The sequence below is a fragment of the Moschus berezovskii genome, chromosome 9, assembly GCF_049115385.1.
Source record: "Moschus berezovskii isolate FMDL1 chromosome 9, NW_MosBer_1.0, whole genome shotgun sequence".
Taxonomy (NCBI): Eukaryota; Metazoa; Chordata; class Mammalia; order Artiodactyla; family Moschidae; genus Moschus; species Moschus berezovskii.
In genome coordinates this window covers 23,779,697-23,806,268 of record NC_142468.1, presented here as the reverse complement: position 1 = coordinate 23,806,268, position 26,572 = coordinate 23,779,697, and the positions used below count along the sequence as shown (strand labels likewise).

The window sequence follows — 26,572 nt, the reverse complement described above, 5'->3', positions numbered from 1 at the left end:
GGACTCTCAAGAGTATTCTTCAGCACCACACTTCAAAAGCATCAATTCTTCAGTGATCAGCTTTCTTCACAGTCCAACTCTCACATCCATACATGACCACGGGAAAAACCATAGCCTTGACTAGACGGACCTTGGTTGGCAAAGTAATGTCTCAGCTTTTTAATATACTATCTAGGTTGGTCACAACTTTCCTTCCAAGGAGTAAGCGTCTTTTAATTTCATGGCTGCAATCAGCATCCGCAGTGATTTTGGAGCCCAAAAAAATAAAGTCTGACACTGTTTCCACTGTTTCCCCCTCTATTTCCCATGAAGTGATGGGACCAGAGGCCATGATCTTTGTTTTCTGAATGTTGAGCTTCAAGCCAACCTTTTCACTCTCCTCTTTCACTTTCATCAAGAGGCTTTTGAGTTCCTCTTCACTTTCTGCCATAAGGGTGGTGTCATCTGCATATCTGAGGTTATTGATATTTCTCCCGGCAATCTTGGTTCCAGCTTGTGCTTCTTCCAGCCCAGTGTTCCTCATGTGTACTCTGCATGTAAGTTAAATAAGCAGGGTGACAATATACAACCTTGACATACTCCTTTTCCTATTTGGAACCAGTCTGTTGTTCCATGTACAGTTCTGACTGGTGCTTCCTGACCTGCATACAGGTTTCTCAAGAGGCAGGTCAGGTGGTCTGGTATTCCCATCTCTTTCAGAATGTTCCACAGTTTATTGTGATCCACACAGTCAAAGGCTTTGGCATAGTCAATGAAGCAGAAATAGATGTTTTTCTGGAACTCTCTTGCTTTCTCCATGATCCAGCGGATGTTGGCAATTTGATCTCTGGTTCCTCTGCATTTTCTAAAACCTGCTTGAACATCTGGGAGTTCACGGTTCAAACTCTACCACTGCTGCTGCTGCGTCACTTCAGTCGTGTCCGACTCTGTGTGACCCCACAGACAGAAGCCCACCAGGGTCCCCCGTCCCTGGGATTCTCCAGGCAAGAACACTGGAGTGGGTTGCCATTTCCTTCTCCAATGTGTGAAAGTGAAAAGTGAAAGTGAAGTCGCTCAGTCATGTCTGACCCTTAGCGACCCCACGGACTGCAGCCTACCAGGCTCCTCCATCCATGGGATTTTCTAGGCAAGAGTACTGGAGTGGCTTGCCATTGCCTTCTCCGAACTCTACCACTAGTGCCCTTTAATTCCTATCAAACTACTCAGAACATCAGTCTTTCTAAACCAGTGAATCAGGGAGCAACATGTAGTGGTAGTGACAGCTTGAATTTGGCTGATTCTGATGGCAAGGCAGTGTGGTCTTGGGACCATTTACATACTTGATAGTATGAAAGTGAAAGAGGAGAGTGAAAAGTTGGCTTAAAGCTCAACATTCAGAAAACTAAGATCATGACATCTGGTCCCATCACTTCATGGTAAATAAATGGGGAAACAGTGGCTGACTTTATTTTTCTGGGCTCCAAAATCACTGCACATGGTGATTGCAGCCATGAAATTAAAAGATGCTTACTCCTTGGAAGGAAAGTTATGACCAACCTAGACAGCATATTAAAATTTAGCAGAGACATTACTTTGCCAACAAAGGTCCCTCTAGTCAAGGCTATGGTTTTTCCAGTAGTCATATATGGATGTGAGCGTTGGACTGTGAAGAAAGCTGATTGCCGAAGAATTGATGCTTTTGAACTGTGGTGTTGGAGAAGACTCTTGAGAGTCCCTTGGACTGCAAGGAGATCCAACCAGTCCATCCTAAAGGAGATCAGTCCTGGGTGTTCATTGGAAGGACTGATGTTGAAGCTGAAACTCCAATACTTTGGCCACCTCATGCGAAGAGCTGATTCATTTGAGAAGACCTTAATTCTGGGAAAGATTGAGGGCAGGAGGAGAAGGGGACAACAGAGGATGAGATGGTTGGATGGCATCACTGACTCGATGGACATGGGTGGACTCTGGGAGTTGGTGATGGACAGGGAGGCCTGGCGTGCTGCTGTTCATGGTGTCTCAAAGAGTTGGACACGACTAAGCGACTGAACTGATTGACTTACTGACAAATCCAGGATCTTTGATCCAGGAGACAAGCAGTAAGGGCGATAAATTCCCTTACCAGTTTATGAGATGGCTTCTTGAGTCTGGTTAGGTTTTTCTTGGTTCACTTTCAGTTCTCCTGTCACTTGTGAATCCAGGTAAATTAGTGGTGAGGGAGATCCTGAAGATTTCTGTGATAGAAAATAAAAATTATTCATAAGTATTTATTATCACTAAAACAAAACTTTGGAATATTCTTTAATCTGTGAGGAACTAATGGATTCACATTATTATACTTAGTAGTACCACAGTACATCCGTTCCGTTCCGTTCCGTCGCTCAGTCGTGTCGCGACCCCGTGGACTGTAGCATACCAGGTTTCTCCGTCCATGGGATTCTCCAGGCAAGAATATTGGAGTGGGTTACCGTTTCCTTCTCCAGAACAAGTACATACTGAATTAATAAACAGGAAAGTATTACACGTGTGCAAGAAGCTTTGAGAAACCATAAACATATTTCAGCATATTTATTATGCTAGATTTCAACTAGAATTTTGAAAAGCTTTTTTTTTTACATTAAGCTTATGTTTTGTTTCAAATTGGCATGTGGTCACGAATGTAAAGCTTTTAACTTTCTTTTTATATAAGAGCTGTGAAGTAACAGGGAAAACTAATAACAAAAACCTTGATCTGAATCCAGTCTTCTTCACTTTCAGTTCAGTTCAGTTCAGTCGCTCAGTCGTGTCTGACTCTTTGCGACTCCATGAGTCACAGAACGCCTGGCCTCCCTGTCCATCACCAACTCCCAGAGTTCACTCAAATTCATGTCGTGAATGGTAATTCCATTTCTCCAACTGCTCATCTGATTAGTCAAGAAATCCCTTCGATCCTCTTTGAAACTCTTACCTTGAATGCAGTATTACTAATTACCTGAGCTATTCTCTAGGTCAAGTCATCATCTCTTATCTGGATGACTGCACTAGCTGATCTTGCTGTCACCCTTGCCCCTCCGTAGACTACTCTCCATTTGGTAGCTAGAGTAATTCTTCAAAAAAAAAAAAAAAGGTCAGGGCTTTCCTTGTGGCTCTGTGGATAAGAATCCCCCTGCCAATGCGGGAGACACAGTCCAGGAAGATCCCACATGGAGCGGAACGACTAAACCTGTGTACCACAGCCACTGAGCCTGCAGTCTAGAGCCCCAGAGGCGCAACTGTGAGCCCACATGCAGCAGCTATTGAAGCCCACACACCCTAGAGACTGTGCTCCACAGTAAGAGGAGCCACCATAATGAGAAGCCTGCGCGCTGCAGCTGGAGAGAAGCCCCTGCTCACTGAAGTTAGAGAAAAGCGCGAGCGAAGCAACCAAAACCCAGCACAGCCAAAAATAAATAAATAAAATTATTTTAAAAAAAGTCAGATCGTGTCAGTCGTGATCGTAGGTTTCCTCTCTTACTGAATAAAATCTAAAAACAAAACCAAAATCTTTTGTGTCTTTGGCCCCTGGCTGTCTCTTTGACCTTTCCTTTTATTCTGCCTCCTGGTTTCTGTTTCAGCTGCTACATTAGCCTCCTCGTTTATTCCTCCAACACACCAGGTATCTTCTCACAAAAGAGTGGACTTGTGCACTTGCTGTAATTCTCTCTTCCTGTGTGCTGTTTCACTGGATAGCCGTATGGTTCATTTTCTCATCCCCTTTAAACTTTGGCTCAAATGTCAGTTTATTAAAGAGGCTTTCCCAGACTACCTTCCATGAAATAGCCCTTACTTCCTTCTGTTACAATTTGTTCTCTGATCCTGACTCACTTTTCTTTAAAGCACTTGTCATGTGACATATATATTTATTTGTCTTTCTCAGTAGCATGTAAGTTCCATGAGGGAAGGATTTTGTTTTGTTGTTTCCGTTCATTGTTGTATCCTTAGCACCTAGAATGGTACCTGGCATATAGTGGTGGTGGTTTAGTCATTAAGTTGTGTCCGACTCTTTGCGACCCCATGGACTGTAGCCTGTCATACACCTCTGTCCATGGGGTTTTCCAGGCAAGAATGCTGGAGTAGGTTGCCATTTCTTTCTCCAGTGGGTCTTCCCCACCCAGAGATCGAACCTGGGTCTCCTGCATTGTAGGTGGATTCTTTACCAGCTGAGCTACCAGGCATATAATAGGTCCTCAAATATTGGTTGAATGAATGAATATTAAGTGCATCTTTTGGAAAGAATGCTTTTTATAAAAAAGACATCCACTAGATGGCATTGCTTTCAAATTTTTTGTAATTAATGTCTGGGAGGAAAAGATAAGATCTTTTGCTTACTGTAAGCAAAACGACCTTTGTGATAGAGATTGTTCCTATAAAAAGGCTCCTTTGTGATAAAGGTTGTTCTAGATTAATGTGAGGCCTGTAGAATGTTACATTTATATTTGGTTTTTGATTTATACATATTTTAGATACATTTTTCTAAAGTAAACATTTGGAGAAGCTTATAGGAAAACAACAGCATATTGGTATGTAAATAACCAATCGATACCGTTACTTAGCATGGTTAACTATGATGTCCACATAGTTCATGTCCACACGCTGACCACCCTGCTTCTGAGGGACCTATGTGCAACAAGAGAGCAGAAATAAGTTCCAAAGTCTTTCACTACTCGAGCCACTAGTTGAAATCGAGCCTAGTGTTAGAGGCAGGAAATTATTGTTGTCTGTCAGCTGTTCAGTTGTTGCCGCCAATGAATCAGGTACTCCTTCATCTCATTAGGTACTCTCAGTCTGGTTCCTGCTGCTGCTGCTAAGTCACTTCAGTCGTGTCTGACTCTGTGCGACCCCATAGACGGAAGCCCACCAGGCTCCCCCGTCCCTGGGATTCTCCAGGCACGAACACTGGAGTGGGTTGCCATTTCCTTCTCCAATGTGTGAAAGTGAAAAGTGAAAGTGAAGTCATTCAGTCATGTCTGACTTGTAGCGACCCCATGGACTGCAGCCTACCAGGCTCCTCCATCCATGGGATTTTCTAGGCAAGAATACTGGAGTGGCTTGCCATTGCCTTCTCCAGTCTGGTTCCTAATCAACTGAAATTCAAATATTTAAAAAAAACCTCCCTGTTTCCGGCAGATGTCACCATCACTATCCTGTTGAAAAGCAGGAGGCTCCAAGGGTCAGAACTTTTTAGCTGACTTCTCTGATTAGCACTAAACTCAGCAAATAGTTTCTCTAATCAAGAAATTTGCACATTTCCCCCAAGCTGTTAAAATTTGCCCATTCCGCCTTTGCTGGTGTCATCTCATTTCTTCTTGCTTTCATCACTTACCTCATTTTTTTTCCAATCCCTATGCCTACCTCTCTCAAGTACTTCTCCTGGATGGTTGTTTGGTCTATCTTGTTCTCACTTTGATGGATATTGATTCTCAAGCTGGAATCGGGGTTGCCAGGAGAAATATCACTAATCTCAGATATGCAGATGACACCCCCCTTATGACAGAAAATGAAGAGGAACTAAAGAGCTTCTTGATGAAAGTGAGAGGAGAGTGAAAAAGTTGGCTTAAAGCTCAACATTCAAAAAATGAAGATCATGGCATCCGGTCCCATCACTTCATGGCAAATAGATGGGGAAACAATGGAAACAGTGAGAGACTATTTTTTGGGCTCCAAAATCACTGCAGCTGGTGACTGCAGCCATGAAATTAAAAGACATTTGCTCCTTGGAAGAAAAGCTATGACCAACCTAGACAGCATTTTAAAAAACGGAGACATTACGTTGTTGACAAAGGTCCATCTAGTCAAGGCTGAGGTTTTTCCAGTGGTCATGTATGGATGTGAGAGTTGGACCTCTTCTTGGAACTCACTATTTAGAAATGAAAAGTGTTTTTTATACTTTTGTATCATTAAATGGAACATAAAATATAGGATGGTTTTAGTGTTTACAGTCCTTCCTCCCAGTCACCCTTGGATGATTACGTTTTGGACTGCTAAACTATCAGAGACAGAGACAGTTACACTCAAAGATTTATATTTTAAACCAGAAATATTTGAAATTTCTAGTATTGCTCCATTTCTTACATTATTAACGTAAAGTTGCATCTGTTTCAACGTGTCACCTCTAATGCTCAGCCTACGCCGTGTATTTGATCTAGCTTTGAGGTGAGATTCAATGTTTAGAAAATATATATATTTTTTCCTAAGGAAACGGTGGGCTTCTCTGATGGCTCAGACTGTAAAGAATAGGCCTGCAATGTAGGAGATCAGTATTTGATCCTTTGGTCCGGAAGAACTCCCGGAGAAGGGAATGGCCACCCACTCCATTATTCTTGCTTGAAGAATTCCACGAACATAGGAGCCTAGTGGGCTATAGTCTTTGGGGTCTCAAAGAATCGGACATGACTGAGTGACTAAGCACAAAGGCAATGTGGATAGCATCCATATGTTTAGAAAATAGTATCCTGTTTACAAAGGAGCAATTGGATAGCATTTATTTAGTATGTATTGAGTTGTTTTTTTTTTTTTGAAAGGTAGTACCATTACCATTTTATTTAGTGTTGTAGGAAATTTTCAGGTTACTTCTCAAAAACAAAAGCAAAGAAAATCAAAATTCCCAAAGTAACAAGGCAGGAGATAAGAATTCTATAATCCAGAAGTGCCGGGTGAGCTTTCGTCAGAGGGAGGAAGCTGTCACGTCAGTAGCTCACACAGTAGGTACTAAGAAAACCACAGGGTTGAGATTGGTGTAGAAACTGGAGGTTAAGCTCTCCGCTCCCCCCCTGCCCCCCGCCCAAGGCAACAGATCCTTCAGCCTTGAGGGACCATTCATCAGTGAATGGGTCTAAAAGAGAAGGGGAATGGGGAGTGAAGATTGCACCTAGTTTTACAACAAGTTGCCTCTGGCCTTCAGTCTGGCAGGTGGCTAAGGGTCATGGACGCTCCCCGCTCCGTGCCCTTCTGAGCCCCCACTGTCAGCAGAGCTGGAAACCACACACGTGTGCCACTCGCTGCCCACACACCCTCCACTCTGGGCCAACGGCTGTTCGTGTGGCAAAGGGCAGACTTTCTTGCTCTTCCATCCCGCTACCTGGGGAGGCTGACCCACAGGAAATAAAAGGAATGGGCAGGGCATCTGTCAAAGCCCAACAACAGAGATGATATGAAACAACTGGGCAAAGGATTGACTTTTTTTTTTTCCAGATGCTGACCTCCAGTGGAAGTTCATCACAAGGTGTTTGGTATTTCACTGGATGCTTCCCTGAAGTACTGACTGGTCTTCTGGGGGTGGGGGGTGGGCAGCCAGGCAGGGCCAAGAAAGAGCTACTCCTGCTTCTGCAGGGCATGGCCTCCTCCCAGGACCCATTAGTTCAGTGAGCATTCTCAGCAGCCAGAGGCTAAACTAGACTCTCCTGGTGCAGACAGCTGGGTATAAGCCCTCAGACCCACACTGGCTGCAGGAGCTCCAGCCCTCCAGTCCACCTGCCCCTGTGAACAGCTCAGAGCTGGCTCCAGCTTTCCCAACTGAGTTCTCCCTCACAGTAGAGTCCTCAAGGACAGGTGTTAACTGGCGTCCTTGAGAGGTGCAGGAATGCTACCTGTGGAATTTTTTTCCAACAGTTGGTAGAAACCAGACACTCTTGAAGCTGATTGTCCTTAATTCTCCAGAGTTCTCGAGTGGCATCTCAGAGCAGAGGAATTCGCTCTCATAAACACGGACTGGGTCCCATCCTCAAGGTCCTAGCAGCAGATCTCCCACAATGAAAAGCTCTTGGGAAGAACTCGGGTCTCCACGTGAGCTCTTCCCAGGAGAAACCACTCAGCGCCCCTGCCACCCAGTGCACGAGGGTTATCACAGTCCAAGTACACTGACATCAAGTGCAAAACATTGCATAACAAATATATACACGTATATCTCCAGAGTTCAAGCGAACATCCAGTTCTCTTTATAGGGATGTAAATAAATCTTGTAGCGCTCGAAAAATACCAGTCGTCTGAGAGGTTTACAGTGGTCCCTAGTATGTAGGAGGGTATTAAATAAACAACTATTGATAATTAAAAGTGAACTAGTTCAATCAAGTTACAGTATCATTCTTCAGATTAAAGTACTCTGATATTAACTAATGTGGCAGCAAACGTGATCCTGAGAAGGAATTCCACTGCCAATCATCTTGCCGCTTAACTTCAATACAACAAGAATGAACACAGAGAAAGTTCTGTTTAATAACTGCTCTCTCCTTAAGCCCTGCCCACGCCTTTGGCCTATGACATTCTCTACCCAGGATAGATGTCGAGATTTGATGAGATTCTGTCTCAACTGGAACAACACCAAAAAATGATTAATAGAGAAAACATTCTAATATTGGGTTACTGACAATGAAATTACCTGAAGAGTCTGAGCTATTTAGTCGCTAAGTCTCGTCCAGCTCTTTACGACCCCATGGACTGTAGCTCATCAGGCTCCTCTGTCCATGGAATTCTCTAGGCAAGAACACTGGAGTAGGTTGCCATTTCCTTCTCCATGTATTGAGTTTTAATTGAGAAATCATATTTTTCTGGTCTGAGACATGGAGATTTACTAATATCTGATTATTAGAATGATAATATTCAAATATATATTTCATTCATGAAATTGAAAGCATTTTTCTTAATTTACTAAACACATAGATGGTAGTCAGATGGTCATTTATAAAATAACATTTTTGCGTTAAACCTCAGAGATACTGCTTTCTCAACATTCAGTTCAGTTCAGTTCAGTCGCTCAGTCGTGTCCGACTCTTTGCGACCCCATGAATCACAGGGGCCTCCCTGTCTATCACCAACTCCCAGAGTTCACTCAAACTCATGTCCATCGAGTCGGTGATGCCATCCAGCCATCTCATTCTCTGTCGTCCCCATCTCCTCCCACCCCCAATCCCTCCTAGCATCAGAGTCTTTTCCAGTGAGTCAACTCGTCGCATGAGGTGGCCAAAGTATTGGAGTTTCAGCTTTAGCATCAGTCCTTCCAATGAACATCCAGGATTGATCTCCTTTAGAATGGACTGGTTTGATCTCCTTGCAGTCCAAGGGACTCTCAAGAGTCTTCTCTAGCACCACAGTTCAAAAGCATCAATTCTTCGGCGATCAGCCTTCTTCACAGTCCAACTCTCACATCCATACATGACTACGGGAAAAACCATAGCCTTTACTAGACGGACCTTTGTTGGCAAAGTAATGTCTCTGCTTTTTAATATGCTGTCTAGGTTGGTCATAACTTTCCTTCCAAGGAGTAAGTGTCTTTTAATTTCCTGGCTGCAGTCAGCATCTGCAGTGATTTTGGAGCCCAAAAAAATAAAGTCTGACACTGTTTCCACTGTTTTCCCATCTATTTCCCATAAAGTGATGGGACCAGATGCCACGATCTTCGTTTTCTGAATGTTGAGCTTCAAGCCAACCTTTTCACTCTCCTCTTTCACTTTCATCAAGAGGCTTTTGAGTTCCTCTTCACTTTCTGACATAAGGGTGGTATCATCTGCATATCTGAGGTTATTGATATTTCTCCCAGCAGTCTTGATTCCAGCTTGTGCTTCTTCCAGCACAGCATTCCTCATGATGTACTCTGCATATAAGTTAAATAAGCAGGGTGACAATATACAGCCTCTACGTACTCCTTTTCCTATTTGGAACCAGTCTGTTGTTCCATGTCCAGTTCTAACTGTTGCTTCCTGACCTGCATACAGGTTTCTCAAGAGGCAGGTCAGGTGGTCTGGTATTCCCATATCTTTCAGAATGTTCCACAGTTTATTGTGATCCACACAGTCAAAGGCTTTGGCATAGTCAATGAAGCAGAAATAGATGTTTTTCTGGAACTCTCTTGCTTTCTCCATGATCCAGCGGATGTTGGCAATTTTATCTCTGGTTCCTCTGCTTTTTCTAAAACCTGCTTGAACATCTGGAAGTTCACAGTTCACATATTGCTGAAGCTTGGCTTGGAGAATTTTGAGCATGATATTACTAGCGTGTGAGATGAGGGCAATTGTGCGGTAGTTTGAGCATTCTTTGGCATTGCCTTTCTTTGGGATTGGAATGAAGACTGACCTTTTCCAGTCCTGTGGCCACTGCTGAGTTTTCCAAATTTGCTGGCATATTGAGTGCAGCACTTTCACAGCATCATCTTTCAGAATTTGAAATAGCTCAATTGGAATTCCATCACCTCCACTAGCTTTGTTCATAGTGATGCTCTCTAAGGCCCACTTGACTTCACATTCCAAGATGTCTGGCTCCAGGTGAGTGATCACGCCATCGTGATTATCTTCATCGTGAAGATCTTTTTTGTACAGTTCTTCTGTGTATTCTTGCCACCTCTTCTTAATATCTTCTGCTTCTGTTAGGTCCATACCATTTCTGTCCTTTATCGAGCCCATCTTTGCATGAAATGTTCCCTTGATATCTCTAATTTTCTTGAAGAGATCTCTTGTTTTTCCTATTCTGTTGTTTTCCTCTATTTCTATGCATTGATCACTGAGGAAGGCTTTCTTATCTCTCCTTGCTATTCTTTGGAACTCAACATTAGATGAGATCTAATAGCCCTTGCTGGGCTCATGCTATGACTGGTAATCTTTTAGGGATTATAAAGAAGGGCTTCCATTTCAAAATCATATACAAAGCCATTTTGCTTATACCTGCTGTATTGATATGGCACCCCACTCCAGTACTCTTGCCTGGAAAATCCCGTGGACGCCTGGTAGGCTGCGGTCTATGGGGTCGCGAAGAGTCGGACACGACTGAGCCACTTCACTTTCACTTTTCACTTTCATGCATTGGAGAAGGAAATGGCAACCCACTCCAGTGTTCTTGCCTGGAGAATCCCAGGGACGGGGGAGCCTGGTGGGCTTCCGTCTATGGGGTCACACAGAGTCGAACACGACTGAAGCGACTTAGCAGCAGCAGCAGCAGCTGTATTGATAAGGCTTTTTTTTGTAGTGTTACTTATGGCTTATGAGATTCCTAAGTAATAGTCATTAGAGGTTTAGCAGTGTGACCTTAAATATTGACTTATTTAAAATTTTTATTACGATATTAAAGGTTACTATCCATTTATAGTTATTACAGAGTATTGGATATATTCCTTGTATTGGACAATACATCCTTGAGTCTGTCTTACACCCAATAGTTGGTATCTTCAACTCTTCCACCCCTATACTGTCCCTCCCCACTCCCCATTAGTAACCAATCGTTTGTTCTCTGTATCTGTGAGTCTGCTTCTTTTTTGTTGTATTCACCAGATTGTTGTGTATTTTTAAGATTCCACATGTAAGTGATACCATACAGTGTTTGTCTTTCTCTGTCTTATTTCACTTAGCGTAATGCTTTCCAAGTCCATCTATGTTGCTGCAAATGGCAGACGATATTAACTATTGTCACTTGTGCTATTTTTTCCCTCCACAGACTAGTTGAGATAGCAGAATCTCGTTTCCCCAGATATTTTGACACTGAAGAAAAATTACTTTTGACAAGCAGTAAAGTTCATCTTTATCGGGAACTCAGCTGTGATGAAGTTCTACAAAGGTATGCTGTTTTAGATTTTGGCATGTTAATAATACTTTGAAGATTTAGTCTTTTGTTCTTCATGTTTTCAGCTTCTGAGTGAAAAAAGTCCCTGCATGTTAGGATTAAGAGAAAAATCATTTCAGTGTTCTTTATTTACCACAGCCTATTGGTTGAAGTGAAAGTTAAGTTGCTCAGTCGTGTCCGACTCTTAGCGACTCCATGGACCGCAGCCCACCAGGCTCCTCCGTCCATGGGATTTTCCAGGCAAGAGTACTGAAGTGGGGTGCCATTGCCTTCTCCAACATAAGGTTGCTCAGTTCAGTTCAAGTATTTCTTTAAAAATGAAAAATTAAATGAATAAACATTTTAGATTTGACTAATTAAGTGGTATATTAATTATCTACTGTTCTGTTAACAAATTACCCCATAATTTAACAGCTTAAAATAATCTGTTTATCTCACCTAGTTTTTGAGGGTTAGTTATTTGGGAATAGTTTAAGTGGGTATTTCTGGCTTAAAGTTGGTCAAGAACTTGCAGTTAAGCTGTTGGGCAGGGCTGTAGTCATCTCAAGGGTCACTTGAGGCTGGGAGATCTTGGAGAATTCCAGGATCACTCATGTAGTGGTTGGGAGACTTCCGTTTCTTTCTGGATGCTAGCCAGAGGTCTCCATTTCTTACCATGTGAGCCTCTCCATAGGGTTTCTTACAGTATGTTGTTTACTCAAAAAAGTGCACAACCTAAAAGTTGAGAATTATGTTTTATTCAGTGGTTATAGTGAGGACTTAAGCTTGGGGAACAGCCTCTCTGATAGCTCTGAGGGACTACTCTAAGGATGTAAGGGAGGAACCAGGATATAGGATTTTCTGCAACAAAAAACCAGGTAGTCAGATTATCAAAAGATTACTGTTAACTAAAGAAAAACCAGACATCTTTTAAAAAAATATATATGTTTATTTATTCAGCTGTTCCAGGTCTTAGTTGCTAACTTCAGCACATGGGAATTTCCTTGCAACATGCAGGTTCACAAGGGATCTATAGTTGTGGCCTGTAGGATCTAGTTCCCTGACCAGGGATTGAACCTGGGCCCCATGCATTGGGAGTATGGAGTCTTAGCCTCTGGACCACTATCAGTTCAGTTCAGTTCAGTTCAGTCCAGTCGCTCAGTTGTGTCTGACTCTTTGTGACCCCATGAATCACAGCACACCAGGCCTCCCTATCCATCACCAACTCCCGGAGTTCACTCAAACTCCTGTCCATCGAGTCGGTGATGCCATCCAGCCATCTCATTCTCTGTTGTCCCCTTCTCCTCCCGCCCCCAATCCTTCCCAGCATCAGAGTCTTTTCCAGTGAGTCAACTCTTCGCATGAGGTGGCCATGGACCACTATTCCGTTCCGTTCCGTCGCTCAGTTGTGTCCGACTCTTTGCGACCCTGTGGACTGTAGCCTACCAGGCTTCTCCGTCCATGGGGTTCCCTGGGCAAGAATACTGGAATGGGTTACCGTTTCCTTCTCCAGGGGATCTTCCAGACCCAGGGAACGAACCCGGGTCTCCTGCACTGGAGGCAGACGCTTTAACCTCTGAGCCACCAGGGAGGTCCACCACTATGGAGGTCCCCAAATCATGTTGAGTTGATGAATTTAACACTTTTCTGTGTGTGGGAAGATGCAAGAGTCTAGGCTCATTGAAATCATTCCTTTGATATGCACCTTAACTATCTAGAGCCAGTATCTTGCTTTTCTCCATCCTGAATTCCCTCATGGTGCACAGCTGGGGAAGCTTCAGTAGCTGATGGCCTGATGGCCTTAACATCATTTGTTTACTCATGTGGCAGGTGGCATTTTTGGTCCACAGTGGTATCTTGCCTTCCCCAGAGAGAGTGCTCTGAGAGACAGTGGGCAAGTGAGAAAGATCCCAGGATGGAAGCTGTAGCCGTTAACAGCCTGTCTGTCAGAAATGATGCACCATCGTTTTGTCATTTGGTCCACAGACGAACCCTGGTACAGTTGGGAAGGGGACTCCATAGGGATGTGAATACCAGCAGATGGGAGTAAGTGGGGGCCATTTTGGAGACTGGCCACTGCAAGTAGTTTTGCTCTAAAACTGAAGCTTTAGTAATATCATGAAAAAACCAAGGAATAAAGCTAAAGGAAAATATTTTGGCCTATTTACAAAAGAATGCAATATGTATGGAATAGCTGGAAAATAAGCTATGTTTATTGAGAATATCTGAACTAACTGCTGTAACTTCAGTTCAGTTCAGTTCAGTCGCTCAGTCATGTTCGACTCTCCGCGACCCCATGAATCACAACACGCCAGGCCTCCCTGTCCATCACCAACTCCCGGAGTTCACCCAAACTCATGTCCACAGAATCGGTGATGCCATCCAGCCATCTCATTCTCGGTCGTCCCCTTCTCCTCCCGCGCCCAACCCTTCCCAGCATCAGAGAGAAGAGTAATTTGTTGTTTTAAAGTTGGTTAACCTTTGCAGTGCTCTATTTTTAAGAATTATACCTTAAAGTCATCCACTATCTTATATATTCTGCTTTTACAGGATTGAATCTTTGGAAGAAGAAATTATATCAAAAGGAGTTAAACTTGTGATTATTGACTCTGTTGCTTCTGTGGTAAGAAAGGAGTTTGATACACAGCTTCAAGGCAACATGAGAGAAAGGAACAAGTTCTTGGCAAGAGAAGCAGCCTCTTTGAAGTATTTGGCTGAGGAATTTTCAATCCCAGTAAGTTTTTCTTTTTTTCCTTTCTTTTATATGAAGTTCACTAACTTATAATATCAAATAATATAATTAGAAAGAAGTATAAAACAGATGACTTTTTAAGGGTAACACAGTCTGATCGCTATAGCAAATACCACCATCTTCTAAAATTTGTTTATCCGTTGAGATTGTTTTATCTTTTTCATGATTTGAGCCTACAGCAGATTTAAATATTATTTTCCAAAGTTCCTATAGTCAGTCCTTTTCTTCTCTCTCATTGTTTACTCTTTGTGCGTGTTTTTATATTACTTTTGTTATACTGAGGTAAGTATAAGAATTAAAACGCCATGAAATCGCCCGTATCTATACACCTTTTTTTTAATGACAGTATTTGTCAGTTTTATAAATTTTTAAGGTTTAGATATTGTTATTGTGTTCAGTGCTGTTTTGTATGCTGTAGGAGTTGGTTTACTTCAAAAGCCAGAGATTGATTCTTAGGGTATGAACATTGGGAGTGATAGAAATGAAAGTGTAAGTAAGGAAAACTTGAAAACTTACTTTTGGCATGACTTTCAGTAGTGGACCAGAATATCTGAAGATGAGATGTATTGTAAGAGTTTATGGTGGGTAAGCTACAAGAGTAATAAGTTATATTCCCATCAGTAGCGTGTGGGAGAGTGCAACTTGTTCTGAAGTCTTGCCAGCATTTACTACTGTCAGGCTTTTAAATTTTAGCCATGTATCATCTCAACAGAAGATAAGAAAATTCCTTAAACTGAGATAAAATTTAGTAATGATTTTATAATTTTTAGATTTGTTTGGAAAATTAAAACCTTGGATCTTTGTAACATAGGAATATGTACTATTAGTGGAAATTACCACATTGCCTTTGAGATTTATAAACCAAAACAAGGAGTTGAGGGAGAAAATGTGGCATTCAGAAAGTTCTGCATGTTTTAATGGCTTTCAAATTCATATTTTGGATTATATGGTATAATTCCTGGTGACTCAAGTGCTGTAAAAGTTATCTTGGATGATGTTTATCTTTTAAATTTTGTTACAGTTACATAAAAGGACAAATTCAAACTGTATATTTCCTGGTCAAGGAGAATAGGGAATTAAAAAATATTTTATAGAGTTGATTGAGTGGAAAAGTTAAGTGTATACGTTTATTTCATTAATTTATATTGTTGCCTGATTTAATCTTATGTAGAATATGAAAATTCACTTTTTAAAAGTTGTATTTGTTGTTTTTCTATGGTAATTATAGACTAATGCATTTCAGTTTTTTCTCAGGTGGTTATTTTCCTGAGTGAGAAAGGGCCTCTGCTTTTGTTTGTTTTTAATAGAGCCCTCTGAAAGAATGGGTGCTTAGCATCTCCATATTCCTCTGTCTTTGCCTTTGTTTTTCTGTTTAGAGGTGAACGCAGAAAACAACATGTACTTATATAACACAGTATGGTATTGGTTTTTCTGACAATTCAGTATTGGTTTTAGAAAGCTTTTGAAAAATACTTCCTTTAGGAAATGTCTGACTTTGTAGGCTAATTAGCTTGTCTAAATGGAAAACCATAAACTTTTAAACTTTTATACTATACTTTGAATAGGTGTCCCATTATGGAACATAATGGGTTAAAAAGTATGCTGTCTTTTGGTTCATTGTACCTTTCAAATTAGCAAGCTTATGCCTCTTTGTATTTACTCAAAGTGAAAGTGAAAGTCACTCAGTTGTGTCCGACTCTGCGACCCCATGAACTATACAGCCCATGGAATTCTCTGGGCCATAATTCTGGAGTGGTAGCCTTTCCCTTTTCCAGGGGATCTTCCCAGCCCAGGGATCTAACCTAGGTCTCCCACATTGCAGGCAGGTTCTCTTTACCAGCTGAGCCACAAGGGAAGCCCTAGAATACTGGAGTGGGTAGCCTATCCCTTCTCCAGTGGATCTTCCCGTCCCAGGAATCGAACTGGGGTCTCCTGTTTGTGTTTACTCAAACATGTCCACAAACATTCCTGTCCTAGTAAGTGTTTGCTCTTCCTTAGCCTGAAATATTCCTGCACTATATCCATATGATTTATTGTCTCCTGTTGTCTTATTAGTGAGGACTTCCCTGACCATACAAGTATTAATCATACCACTTGTGTCTCTCTCTCTTATTATGCTTTATGTTCTTCCATCCTAGTTTTCACCCTCTAGCATTGTATACTTTTTATGTTTATTGTTTGTGTGTCCCTACCACCCCATCATATGGTTATAGAGACTCCGTCTTCTTTGTTCATGGCTTTATTCTTAGTACCAGGAATAGTGCCTAACACATAGTAGGCACATTGAATGTGTGAATTTAGATATTGCATTTCTTCTTAGGCTTGATTTAATCATGTATATATTTATATTGAACTTTAATTTTATTATTTGCTTTAAATTCTATATGATCCTATCTTTAATATTATTTACTATTTATATAGTGATAAAATAGAATTTTAGATGGCAGAATCTTATCATATAGGAGCTGTTCTCAGTTTACACTGGTGTCTTATAGGAAGAAAAATAGTTCTTAAGATTCTTAAGCTTGGAAAAGGCTTTAGAGATCTAGATAGTATCACAAAGCCAGGAATTTTAGAAGAGATTTTATCTCAGTTTAGTAAAACTGTGAAAAGTGAATGTCTGATGATCTCTGAAGATTGGGCCAAAAGCCAGGCCCGCCAACCTGTTCTTTGGCTATGGATCTGAGGTGGTGGATAGGGCCAGGAAACCTGGCATATTGATATACTTTAGGTATGTTTTCATTCAGATGAGAATAAAGAGTCAAACCAACTTGGGTGGTGGGTTGATTGCTTCATTGAATTTAAATATTTCTCTATAGTGAAATTTCAGTGCTTTCAAAATGTGGGAAAAAAGCTTAAAATATAATTTGTATTTAATTTTGATCATCACACTGTGTATATGTTTGTGTGTGGTATGTACAGTTGTCCCTCAGTATCTGCAGGAACTTGCTTCGAGAACACCCACAGATACCAAAGTCTGCAGATGTTCAAGTCCCTTATGTAAAATGGTGGTCCTCCTTATCCGTGGGTGTTATGTTCAGGGCTTTGCATCAGAAATTCTTTAAGTGAGAATTTTTGATCCATGGTTGGTTGACTCCTGAGTTTTGGAACCCATGAATATGGAATATGATCATATGTACGTTTGTATGCAAGCATGTCTATGTGCATGGAGATTTCAACCTCCTTTCTCAGTAACTGATGGAAAGAATAGAAAGTCAGAAGAATAACATCAATCAACTTGATCTAATTGATATGAGATTAGATTATAAAACTTTCCACTTAAATGCCTGCAGAATACATACCCCTTTCAGGTACACATGAGATATTCACCAAGATAGACTATATTTGGTGCCATAAAATAAATCTCAACATATTTAAAAGACTTAAATAGTACAAAGTATGTTTTTTGACCACAGGAAAATTGAACTAGAAACAGAAACATGTCTGGAAAATTCACAGATACTTGGAAATTAAGTAAAAACACTTCTAAATAACTCATGAGTCACATAATAAATCATCTAAGAACTTAGAAAATATTTTGAAATAAGTAAAAGTGAAAATACAGTGTATCAAAATCTGTGGGTTGCAACTAAGTCAATGCTTGGAGGGAATTTTCTTTTCTGCTATAAGCACTTGATTAAAGAAAGAACCTATTTAATATTAATTTTTAATATTTAGCATTAAACTAATATTTATTCAGTTCAGTTCAGTTCAGTTCAGTCGCTCAGTCGTGTCCGACTCTCCGCGACCCCATGAATCACAGCACGCCAGGCCTCCCTGTCCATCACCAACTCCTGGAGTACACTCAAACTCATGTCCACAGAGTCGGTGATGCCATCCAGCCATCTCATTCTCGGTCGTCCCCTTCTCCTCCCACCCCCAGCCTTTCCCAGCATCAGAGTCTTTTCCAGTGAGTCAACTCGTCGCATGAGGTGGCCAAAGTATTGCAGTTTCAGCTTTAGCATCAGTCCCTCCAATGAACACCCAGGATTGATCTCCTTTAGAATGGACTGGTTGGATCTCCTTGCAGTATAAGGGACTCTCAAGAGTCTTTTCCAACACCACAGTTCAAAAGCATCGATTCTTCGGCGATCAGTCTTCTTCACAGTCCAACTCTCATATCCATACATGACCACGGGAAAAACCATAGCCTTGACTAGACGGACCTTGGTTGGCAAAGTAATGTCTCTGCTTTTTAATATACTATCAAGGTTAGTCATAACTTTCCTTCCAAGGAGCAAGCGTCTTTTAATTTCATGGCTGCAATCAGCATCTGCAGTGATTTTGGAGCCCAAAAAAATAAAGTCTGACACTGTTTCCACTGTTTCTCCATCTATTTCCCATGAAGTGATGGGACCAGATGCCATGATCTTTGTTTTCAGAATGTTGAGCTTCAAGCCAACCTTTTCACTCTCCTCTTTCACTTTCATCAAGAGGCTTTTGAGTTCCTCTTCACTTTCTGCCATAAGGGTAGTGTCATCTGCATATCTGAGGTTATTGATATTTCTCCCGGCAATCTTGATTCCAGCTTGTGCTTCTTCCAGCCCAGCGTTCCTCATGATGTACTCTGCATACAAGTTAAATAAGCAAGGTGACAATATACAACCTTGACGTACACCTTTTCCTATTTGGAACCAGTCTGTTGTTCCATGTCCAGATCTAACTGTTGCTTCCTGACCTGCATACAGGTTTCTCAAGAGGCAGGTCAGGTGGTCTGGGATTCCCATCTCTTATTACTTAATTTTAATATTTATTATTTTATTTTTACTTAATATTTATTTAAAGCAATCAGTGATCTAAGCTAGGGAAAAGTAGAAAAAAAATTAAATCCAAAATAAGCAGAAGGAAGGAAATAAGGGAGATAAAAGCGTAAATTCGTGAAATTAAAAATAGGAAACAATAGAGAAAAAAATCAGTGAAATAAAAAGCTGGTTCTTTGAAAAGTTTAGTAGAGTTGATAAGACTCCCCAGACTGATCAAGAGAAAAAAGAGAGAAAAAGCAAATTAACAATATCAGGAATGAAAGAGGTTATATATCACTGGAGGTCCTAAGATATTCAATGAACAATAAGGGATTGTTATGATCAACTTCATTTCACTAAATTTAGTGATGAAATGGATAAATTCTATGAGAGCTATAAACTACCAAAGCTTTCTGAGAAAGAACTATGTAACCTGGATAGTCCCATAGCCATTAAAGAAATAGAGTTTAAGGGACTTCCCTAGGGCCTATTATACAGAGTGAAATAAGTCAGAGAGAGAAAGAGAAATATCGTATGCAGTGTTCTTGCCTGGAGAATAGCCTGGTGGGCTTCCGTCTATGGGGTCACACAGAGTTGGACACGACTGAAGTGACTTAGCAGCAGCAGCAGCAATGCATATATGGAATTTAGGAAGCTGATACCAAGAGTTTATCTGCAGGGCAGCAGTGGAGAAACAGACACAGGGAGCAGACTTATGGACACGGGGAGAGGGGAGGAGAGGGTGCGATGTATGGAGAGAGTAACATGTAAACTTACATTACCATGTGTAGAATAGAGAGCCAATGGGAATTTGCTGTATGTCTCTGGGAACCCAGACAGGGGCTCTGTATCACCCTAGAGGGGTGGGATGGGGAGGGAGATGGGAAGGAGATTTAAGAGGGAGGGGAACAGATGTATACTTTTGGCTGATTCATGTTGAAGTTTCACAGAAAACAACAAAATTCTGTAAAGCAATTATCCTTCAATTAAAAATTATATAAATTAATAAACAAAATCCCACAGAGAAAATTCTAGGTAAAATTCACTGGTAAAAATCTATCAAACATTTAAGGGTGAAATAATATCAGTTTACACAAACAACTACAGACTGATGTTTCTCATGAACATAAATATACAAGTCCTTAAAAATATTAACAAAGTAAATTCAGCAATAAATAAAAAGAGTGAATACATCATGACCAAATAGAGCTTATTTCAGGATTGCTAGGCTGATTTTGAATGCAACGTTAAAATGTAAAATTTACCACAGCAATAGATAAATAAGAAAGATCATTTCAGTAGATGTAGGAAGAAAAAAACCATTGACAAAATCCATTAACTATTTATGATGACAACTCTGAGCAAACCCAGAGTAGAAGGGAACTTTCTAAACCTGATAAAGGATTTAATACTTAATAGTGAAATACTGGAAGAAGGAAATAGCAACCCACTCCAGTATTCTTGCCTGGAGAAACCCAGGGACAGAGGAGCCTGGTGAGCTGCCATCTGTGGGGTCACACAGAGTCGGAAACAACTAAAGCAACTTAGCAGTAGCAGCAGCAGCAGCAGTGAAATACTGAATTCTTTCTTCCTGAGATTGGGAATAAGGCAAAGATGGGCTAGTCTTGTGATTTCTAATTAGCAGTGTATTGTTGAATCTAGCCAGTGTGATATGGCAAGAAAAAGAATTTAAATATATTCAGATTGGAAGAAATAAGACTATCTTTACTCATAGACAGTATGATGTATTTGGTAGAAAACCCCAAAGATTTTACCCAAAAAAGCAAATAGATTTAGCGAGTGATTTTAGTAAGATTATAGAGTATGGAAATCAATATATAGACATTAATTGTTTTCCTGTAAGCTGCTGCTGCGAAGTCGCTTCAGTTGTGTCCAACTCTGTGTGACCCCATAGACAGCAGCCCACCAGGCTCCCCCGTCCCTGGGATTCTCCAGGCAAGAACATTGGAGTGGCTTGCCATTTCCTTCTCCATTTCTGTAAGCTACTGGTGGACAATTGGAAATCAAAATTTAAAACCTATACCATTAATAAGAGAACCTTAAACCATGAAATATTTGGTGATAAATGTAGCAAAATATATGTAAGATTTTTATGCTGAAAGCTATAAAGCATTGATGAGAGAAATCAAAGTAGACCGGAATAAATGAAAATATACCATGCTCATATATTCAAGACTCAGAAGTGTCACAATGTTAATTCTTTCCAAATTGGTCTGTATGTTCAATACACAATCCTGTAGATCCCAGTAGGCTTTTGGGTAGAAGTCAATAATGTGACTGTGAAATCTATGTAGGAAAGCAAAAGATTGAGAATAGCTAGAGCAATTTATGAAAAAGAAAGTGTAGTTAGAAGACTTGCACTCTGTTATTTTAAGAGCTTCTATAAAGCCATAATAATTAATATCACATTGTATTGCTGATAAGATAAGATTGACACCAGATCAATGGAACAGAATAGAGAGTGCAGAAATAAATCCACAGTTTGCAGTTAATTTTGAACAAAGATGCTAAGAGAAGTTGATGGAAAAGGAATGGTTTGTCAACAAATGATGCTAGAACCAGTGGATATCCATATGTAAAAAATAACAAATAAACTAATTCCTTTCACTATTATAGAAACTCAACTCAAAATGAATCATACACCATAAAAACTTCTAGAAAAAAAAACATGGGAGAAAATCTTTGTGGCCTGGGGCCAGGCAAAGATCTCTTAAATGACATAAAAAAATTAATTATAAAATATTATCATTTCTATTCTTTGAAAACATTTCAGAAAATGAAAAATAAGCCACAGACTGAAATAATATTTGTGCAACTCATATGTTAAAGGACTGATAACTAGAAATATAAGGAACTATGAAAACTCTAACAATCTGATTTTAAAAATGGACCAAAAAATGGGCAAAATATTTGAATAAACACTTCAGTAAGGAAGATATACAGATGACAAATATGCATGAGAAAATATGCTCACAATCATTAGTCATTAAGAAATGCAAATTAAAATCACAATGCAGTACTACTATATATACCTATTAAAATACTTCAAAAAACAAAAATCCTGACATTACTGAATACTGACAAAGATTTGAGTATACAGAGTGCCTTGGATTCTCTTACATAGCGATGGAAATGCTATTAATAGTATCGCCACTATGGAAAACAGTTTCTTATAAACATCTACTTTAACCATATGACCCAGCAATCTTCCTCCTAGGTATTCTTTTTACCCAAATAAATTATATATATCAGTGCAAAAATCTGAAAATATTTTTAGTGGTTTAATTCATAATCACCAAACACCAGAAACAGCCCAGACAGGTCTGGGTTATAGTAGTAACTGGTTGTTTTTTTAAATTCAATTTATTTATCACAGAGCTTCAAATACAGCTTAACAAGTAAAAAAAAAAAAGCTGTAAGGGGCCCTTATGTCTAATATTTAATATCTTCATTTTGTAAATCAGAGAATCTTATTGTCTTATCTCTCTTCTAGAAACAGTAATGCTTTGTTTCCCACTTGTTTGCTTCAGGACTTTCAAATGCCAGTGAGAGCATTCTCATTTTGCCCTATTAGCTCACTGGCCAAAGGTCAGCAAATCTTTTTTGTAAAGAGCCAGATAGTAATATTTTAGGTTTTATGGGCCTTACAGTCTCTGTGGCAACTACTCAATCAGCCATAGTAGCATAAAGGAGCCTTAAACAACTTGTAAACAAATGGGTATGGTTGCAGTTCAGTACGATTCATTTACAAAACCAGATGGAGGGTCACAGGCCATAGTTTACCATCCCCTGATCTGCCCCTTTCTCTTTTCTCCTTAGCCTCAGGACCCAAGGCTGGTGCTACCAGTAGGATAAGGATTTTAGAGGAAGGGTCAGAGAGCAGTCTCCTCATAAAGCAGTGTTTTCTCAAACTAGTGTAAGGCTTTGGCCCCTTTTAAATGCAAGTAATACTTTCATTAACCTCCATTTCTGACTTCAGGATTATTATAATGTCATAGAAGTATATAGAATTATGTGCTATCACTTCAGTCATGTCTGACTCTTTGTGACCCTATGGACTATAGCCCACTAGGCTTTTCTTTCCATGGCATTTTACAGTCTGACATAAGCAAAGAGAAAAGGAACATGAACAAAGTCCAGGAGAAACCAGGTACAAGTGTCATCCCACAGTGGAGCTGTATGGACGTGTTTAATTCTCCCAGAATTTATATGTGACAACACATGTGAAAAGTAAAGTCAACCAAGAGAGCTTGCCCAAGCCCTGGTGTTCAGCGTTTTCACTAGGGGTCAGTCACACAACATGCAGAGCATGCATGACTGACCTGAGCTACTGAGATTCCAGTCCCCTGGTAGCTCAGTTGGTAAGGAATCTGCCTGCAGTGCAGGAGATCTGGGTTCAGTTCCTGGGTCAGGAAGATCCCCTAGAGAAGGAAATGGCAAATCACTCCAGTATTCTTGCCTGGAAAATCATATGGACAGAGGAGCCTGGTGGGCTAGAGTCCATAGGGTCGCAAGAATCAGACATGACTTAGCGACTAAACACAAGAGCAACGTATGTGTTTGCCATAAATCACACTGTTTGCATAAACCATCTGATTCAACTGGTATTATGTGGTCCAAGGCATTCGGCATACAAAAACACTCTTAAGAATGTTCCAAAGGCTCTGAGTTCATTTCCCAGGAGCTGGTAGTCCTAAAAACCAGACTTTCTTGTAGAAGACAAATGGCTTTCTGTGGTATAATGGAGAATGAAATAAGTACCTTGTCTACTATTCTTTTTCTGTTTCTAAAAGATATGTAAATGCCTTAGTGTACTCCCTTCTCTGTCCTTTACTTGGAACTACAGATTACACAGAGAGAAATAAAGAGAGGTGGCATAGATCTTCATTTTTGTTGTTGTTCAGTTGCTCAGTCATGTCTGACTCTTTGCCACCCCATGGACTGCAACACACCAGGCTTCCCTGTCCTTCACCATCTGCTGGGGCTTACTCAAACTCACTTCCATTGAGTCTGTGATGCCATCCAAACATCTTGTCCTCAGTTCTCTTCTCCTCCTGCTTCAGTCTCTCCCAGCATCAGGGTCTTTTCTAATGAGTCAGCTCTTCACATTGGGTGGCCAAAGTATTGAAGCTTCATCTTCAGCATCAGTCCTTCTAATGATTATTCAGGACTGATTTCCTTTAGGATTGACTGGTTGGATCTCCTTGCAGTCCAAGGGACTCTCAAGAGTCTTCTCCAACACCACAGCCAAAAGCATCAGTTCTTCTCTCAGCTTTCTTTATGGTCCAACTCTCACATCCATACATGACTACTAGAAAAACCATAGCTTTGACTAAATGGACCTTTGTAGGCAAAGTAATATCTCTGCTTTTTAATGTGCTGTCTAGGTTGGTCATAGCTTTTCTTCCAAGGAGTAAGCGTCTTTTAATTTCATGGCTGCAGTTACATGCAGTGATTTTGGAACTCAAGAAAACAAAGTCTCTCACTATTTCCATTGTTTCCCCATCTGTTTACCACAAAGTGGTGGGACTGGATGCCATGATCTTCATTCTTTGAATGTTGAGTTTTAAGCCAGCTTTTTCACTCTTCTCTTTCACTTTCATCAAGAGGCTTTCATCATAGATCTTCATAGGCTCTAGCTAAATTCGGTCTCATCTGATCTTGACCCTGACGGTCCATTCTCTTTCGAAGAGTGTGCTTTTGGAGACAGATAGTGGTTAAACTGATGAATTATAATTCCATAGTTGAGTTGGTAAGAAAAAGTTAGAGATGAAAGAAAGCAAATTGTAGCTCTTATATTTTAGTGTTAATTTACATTTATTAGGCAGTGCTTTGATGTGCTTGTAGAATTTTCCAGTTGAGGAACTTAAGGTTGTAGCTGAGTGGCAAACTTCAATTCTTAAGTGAGAAAAGGGATGCAGAGAAATGAGGTGTTTTATCTAAGACTGCTCAAAAAGTATTTGCAGAAGAGGAAGGAACAAGATGGCGGAGGAATAGGACAGCGAGACCACTCTCTCCCCCACAAATTCATCAAAAGAACATTTGAACGCGGAGTAAAGTCCACAAAACATCTTCTGAATGCTGGCAGAGGACGTCAGGCACCCAGAAAAGCAGCCCATTGTCTTCGAAAGGAGGTAGGAAAAAACATAAAAGATAAAAAGAGAGACAAAAGAAGTAAGGACAGAGCTCCGTCCCGGGAAGGGAGGCTTTAAAAAGAGAGAAGTTTCCAAACACCAGGAAACACTCTCACTGGTGAATCTGTGGCGAGCCTTGGAATCTCAGAGGGCTACAGAACCCTCTTTTTTTTTTTTAAGATTTTTTTAAAACCCACATATTACCTGCCAAACGGTAACTCCCAGCGGAGAAGCAGCACAGATGCCTGCATACGCCATTAGCAAGCGGGGGCTGGGCAGGGAGGAGCTGGCTGAACTGCTTAGAGAGAGGACTGGCAAGCCGCGAGAACAATTTGAGAGAACTGGGGAGAGCAAAGCAGACTGGGATAGCTTCCCCACGAAAAGGCGGAAAGCTCTAACCTAAGACTCGGCCAGCCCCGCTCACAGAATAAAGGACTGAGCAGAGCGAGCTGGCTGCGGTCGGCCCATCCCCCATCCCCCGCCGAGACAGGCAGGGAGGGCAGCCAGAGCCAGAGGGGGCAACCGCGGCCCCAGAAAGGCATCTGATACAAACTGCAGGCAGGCTTGTTGCTAATCAGGACTTCTTGGGCTCGGGCTGGTCAATATCCCCCTGAGAAGGTGCGCTGTTTGTACACCCAGAAAACTGAGTGGCGGGGACTGGGGAGGCGATAAGTCGCAGAGACCGCGCTTCCCAAACACCTGGTCCCCTGAGCTGCTCGGACCGGGGAAGGCACAAAACGCAGGCCCAACCAAGTCTGCGCCTTTGTGGAGTACTGGAGAACCTGAACTTGAGCCGCTCAGACCTGGGAAGTGCATACAACCCGGCTCCGGCCTCGGACAGTTCCCGGCAGAGCAACCTAGAGCCTGTGCAGTGTAGACTGGGACAACACATGCGCTGCGAGCGGGGGCAAACCCAGTGTGACCGAGACGCTGCGAGCACTCCCCACAGACGCCAGAGATATTCGTCTGCAGCGTTCCTCCCTTCCCAGAACAGGACTGAACAACTGAGCCTTAAAAAGTGTCCACCCACCCCCTAGTATCAGGGCGGAAATTAGACACTGAAGAGACCAGCAAACAGAAGCTAAAACAGAGGGAACCACCTTGGAAACGACAGATAGAGACGTCTAGAGGCTACTCCAAGAATAAGACCAAAACCAGAGGCAAGAGGCTTAAGCCCGAATCCTGAGAACACCAGAGAACTCATGACTCCAGGGAACATTAATCGATAGGAGCTCATCAAACATCTCCATACCTACACTAAAACCAAGCACCACCCAAGGGTCAACAAGTTCCAGAGCAAGACATACCATGCAAATTCTCCAGTAACACAGGAAACTAGCCCTGAGCTTCAATATACAGGCTGCCCAAAGTCACTCCAAACCCACTGACATCTCATAACTCATTAC

General features: G+C 41.2%; 1 protein-coding gene across 10 annotated transcripts in view; it reads left to right on the top strand.

Moving 5' to 3' along the window:
• The window catches only part of RAD51B (RAD51 paralog B), a 761,238-nt gene that overhangs the window by 36,402 nt on the left and 698,264 nt on the right, over nt 1–26,572 (top strand). For all 10 annotated transcript variants that reach the window (XM_088839521.1, XM_088839518.1, XM_055435705.2 and 7 more), the window contains 2 exons: nt 11,413–11,532; nt 14,068–14,251. In XM_088839521.1, the coding sequence (XP_088695647.1) occupies nt 11,413–11,532; nt 14,068–14,251 (304 nt within the window). The remainder of the gene's footprint in view (nt 1–11,412; nt 11,533–14,067; nt 14,252–26,572) is intronic.